At 56.4% G+C, this 2,887-nt stretch overlaps 1 protein-coding gene across 1 annotated transcript in view; it reads right to left on the minus strand.

Moving 5' to 3' along the window:
- The window catches only part of HEPACAM (hepatic and glial cell adhesion molecule), a 5,152-nt gene that overhangs the window by 650 nt on the left and 1,615 nt on the right, over positions 1–2,887 (minus strand). Inside the window, exons 2-6 of the mRNA XM_010008096.1 lie at positions 1,788–2,129; positions 1,302–1,583; positions 1,098–1,191; positions 369–442; positions 27–161 (exon numbers count right to left, since the gene is read on the minus strand). Coding sequence (XP_010006398.1) covers positions 27–161; positions 369–442; positions 1,098–1,191; positions 1,302–1,583; positions 1,788–2,129 — 927 coding nt within the window. The remainder of the gene's footprint in view (positions 1–26; positions 162–368; positions 443–1,097; positions 1,192–1,301; positions 1,584–1,787; positions 2,130–2,887) is intronic.

Here is a 2,887-nt window from a genome sequence, read left to right on the forward strand (position 1 = left end):
GCCTCTGGTGAGTCCTGCCAAAAAACAAGGGTAGCCAAGTGTGCCAAGCTCGCAAGACAGTGCCATGCCGACAAGCAACCCGCTGCTTACCTTGTCCTTGAGGATGTACAAGGCCACCGGATTCTTGCGGTCGTGGTCGCTGCTCCGTGGGATGCTCTCGGCTGTGTGGAGGGAGGGAAAATGTTGGGTGTGGAGCCAGCAGTGTTAGCATTGGTCAAGGTGTTGGTGTTTGCTAAGGTATTGCTGGAGGCACCAGTGGCATTGGTGCTGGTCAAGGTGTTGACCAAGGTGATGGCATTGGTCAAGTTGCTGGCATTGGCCAAGGTGTGGGTGTTGGCCAAGGTGGTGTAGGTGTGGCTGTCACTCACCCTCATGCTTCAGGCGCTCCTCGTCCTGCTCAGAGAACTCGGGGGCTGCCTGCGTCTCCGCCTGGCACTTCTCCCTGCAGGAGGGAGGGAGGGAGGCAGGAGGGGCAGCACTGGCACCATGGGTCCATTGGGAAAGGGCATGAAGCTGCCATGGGGGAGGGGTGGGGTAATATGGGCCAAGGCCTGATGGAATGGAATATGTTGTGATGAGACCAGATGAGATGGGACAAGATTGGACAAAATGGGATGGGACAAGATGGCATAGGTCAACATGCAATGGAATGGGATAGGATGGGAATGGGACAAGATGGCATGGGATGGAGTAAGATGGGATGGAACAAGGTAGGATGGGATGGAACAAGGTAGGATGGGATGGAACAGGAGAGATGGATCAAGGTGAGATGGGATGGGAATGGGACCAGATGGGAATGGGACAAGATGGGATGCGGTTGCATGGGATGGGACAGGAGAGATGGATTAAGGCAGGATGAGATGAGATGAGATGAGATGAGATGAGATGAGATGATGAGATGTGACGAGATGGGACTAAATGGGATGAGGCAAGATAGGTCAAGATAAGATGGGATGGACTGGTATGGATTGAGGTGTGATGACTGATGTGGTGTGATGGGACAGGACAAGATAGGATGAGATAGGATAGGGTGAAGCAGGACAAAACAGGATGGGATAAGAGGAGCCCTGTTGGCTCCCAGTTACCCGCAGCCGTACTTCTTGGAGGGCTTCCAGCAGGCACAAACTGTCACCAGGGTGACAAGGAGGAAGATACCGCCTGTGGAAAGGATGATGTAGAGGGAGCTCCGGCCTGGGTAAGAGAAATAAGGGAGGAAAATCCCCCCATAATTTTAGCTGGGAGCATCTGCAAGGGGTGGCCAGCACTGGAGGGGCTGGGGGAGGGGAGAGCAGGTGGCTTACGGTAGACGGTGAGCTTCACAGGGATGCTACGGCCATGGCTGATGGGGTTCTCCACCAGGCAGCTGTAGACATCATCATCAGCCATGAGAACACGGGTGATAGTGAGGATCTTCTGGTCAGGGGAGAGGAGCAGGCGGGAGTCGTTGCTCAGCGGCCGCCCGTCCTTCAGCCAGGTGTAGGTGGGCTTGGTGCCGTTCTCGTGCGAGCAGTTGAGGGTGAAGAACTCACTAAGCTCCAGCACCGTTGAGGATGCCACCAGCACTTGTGGCTTTGAGATGGGGACTGCGGGCAAGCAGAAAAACCAGGGTGACATGGTGTCTTGGAAATGAATGGGCCCAGAGGATGGGAAGAGGAACACCAAAACCCCACCAGGGATGTGGCTCTATGGGGTGGTTGAATCCCCAAAACCACCTCATGGCTGGAGAGAACCCTCCCAAAAAGCAGTGGGTGAAGACCCCCATCTCCACTGGCCACCCTTGTGCTTACTGTCCACGGTGAGGTTGATGGTCTTCTCACCGGTGAAGGTGTCATCAGTGATGGACACCTCTACCTCATAAGCTCCTTCATCAGACAACTGCAAAGGGCTGATGAGCAAGGAGCCATTCTCCAGCACCCGGATGCGGTCGCGGTAGTCGGGCCGGAGGTTGCCAATGATCTCGGTGCCGATGGACTGGACAACGGTGACGGGCTTGTCGCGCTTCAGCTGCCACTTCACCACTGGCTTGTCGGCGCTGGCGCTGGCGTAACGCACCGACAGCAGCGCTGCCTTGCCCGCTGTGCCGCGGACCAGAGCCGTGGGGCTGGTGATGTTCACCCCCGCCAGGAGACCTTGGGGGGGGAGACGGGGAGACAATGGGGTGGGCACTGGGGCTGGAGATAAAGGGGCAATGTCCTCCCGGAGCTCTGTTGAGCACCCCCAAAATGCACCTTCCAACCCTTTGCAAAGATGGAGGTGTCCTCTCCAAATTGCGTTGGGAGTGGGAGGGTTTTTGCACCCAGGGGAAGGTCAAAAGCGTTTTGCACACCATTACCCCCCAAACTGCGTGGGGGTGGTTTTGCATCCAAGATACAACCATTTTTAAAATGCGTCCAGGACCCCCAAAGAGTATCAGGCATGGCATGCAACCCCTTGCAACGATGGATGGGTTGCCCCACCCCCATAATTGCCTTGGGGGTGGGAACATTTTTGCACCCAGGGCAAGGTCAAAAGCATTTTGCAACATGTTGCAAAAGCTGCCTTCCCCCCACCCCCGCCAAATTGTGTTGCGGGTGGGTGTGCTCCTGCCACCCGGGTTGATGCGACCCTTTGCAAAAACGCGTGTACTGCTCCCAGCACCGTGGGGGGAGGGGGGTGGGAGCGCTTTGGAGGTTCGGTAGATGCAGTGCGTTGCAAACATGCAGGTGTCGACCCCCCAAAAAGCTGCACGGGGGTGGTAGTGGTTTTGCAGCCAGGTTGATATGACGCGTTGCAAACCACAAGCATCGCTCCCAAATATGCTCCGGGGGGTAGGGAGGACGGGGGGGTACTTTTGCACCCAGGCTGATGCAGCCCTTTGCATGCATGGCCCTAAAAATGTATGTTGGGG

The sequence above is a fragment of the Chaetura pelagica genome, unplaced genomic scaffold, assembly GCF_000747805.2.
Source record: "Chaetura pelagica isolate M959 unplaced genomic scaffold, ChaPel_1.0 scaffold32, whole genome shotgun sequence".
Lineage (NCBI taxonomy): Eukaryota > Metazoa > Chordata > Aves > Apodiformes > Apodidae > Chaetura > Chaetura pelagica.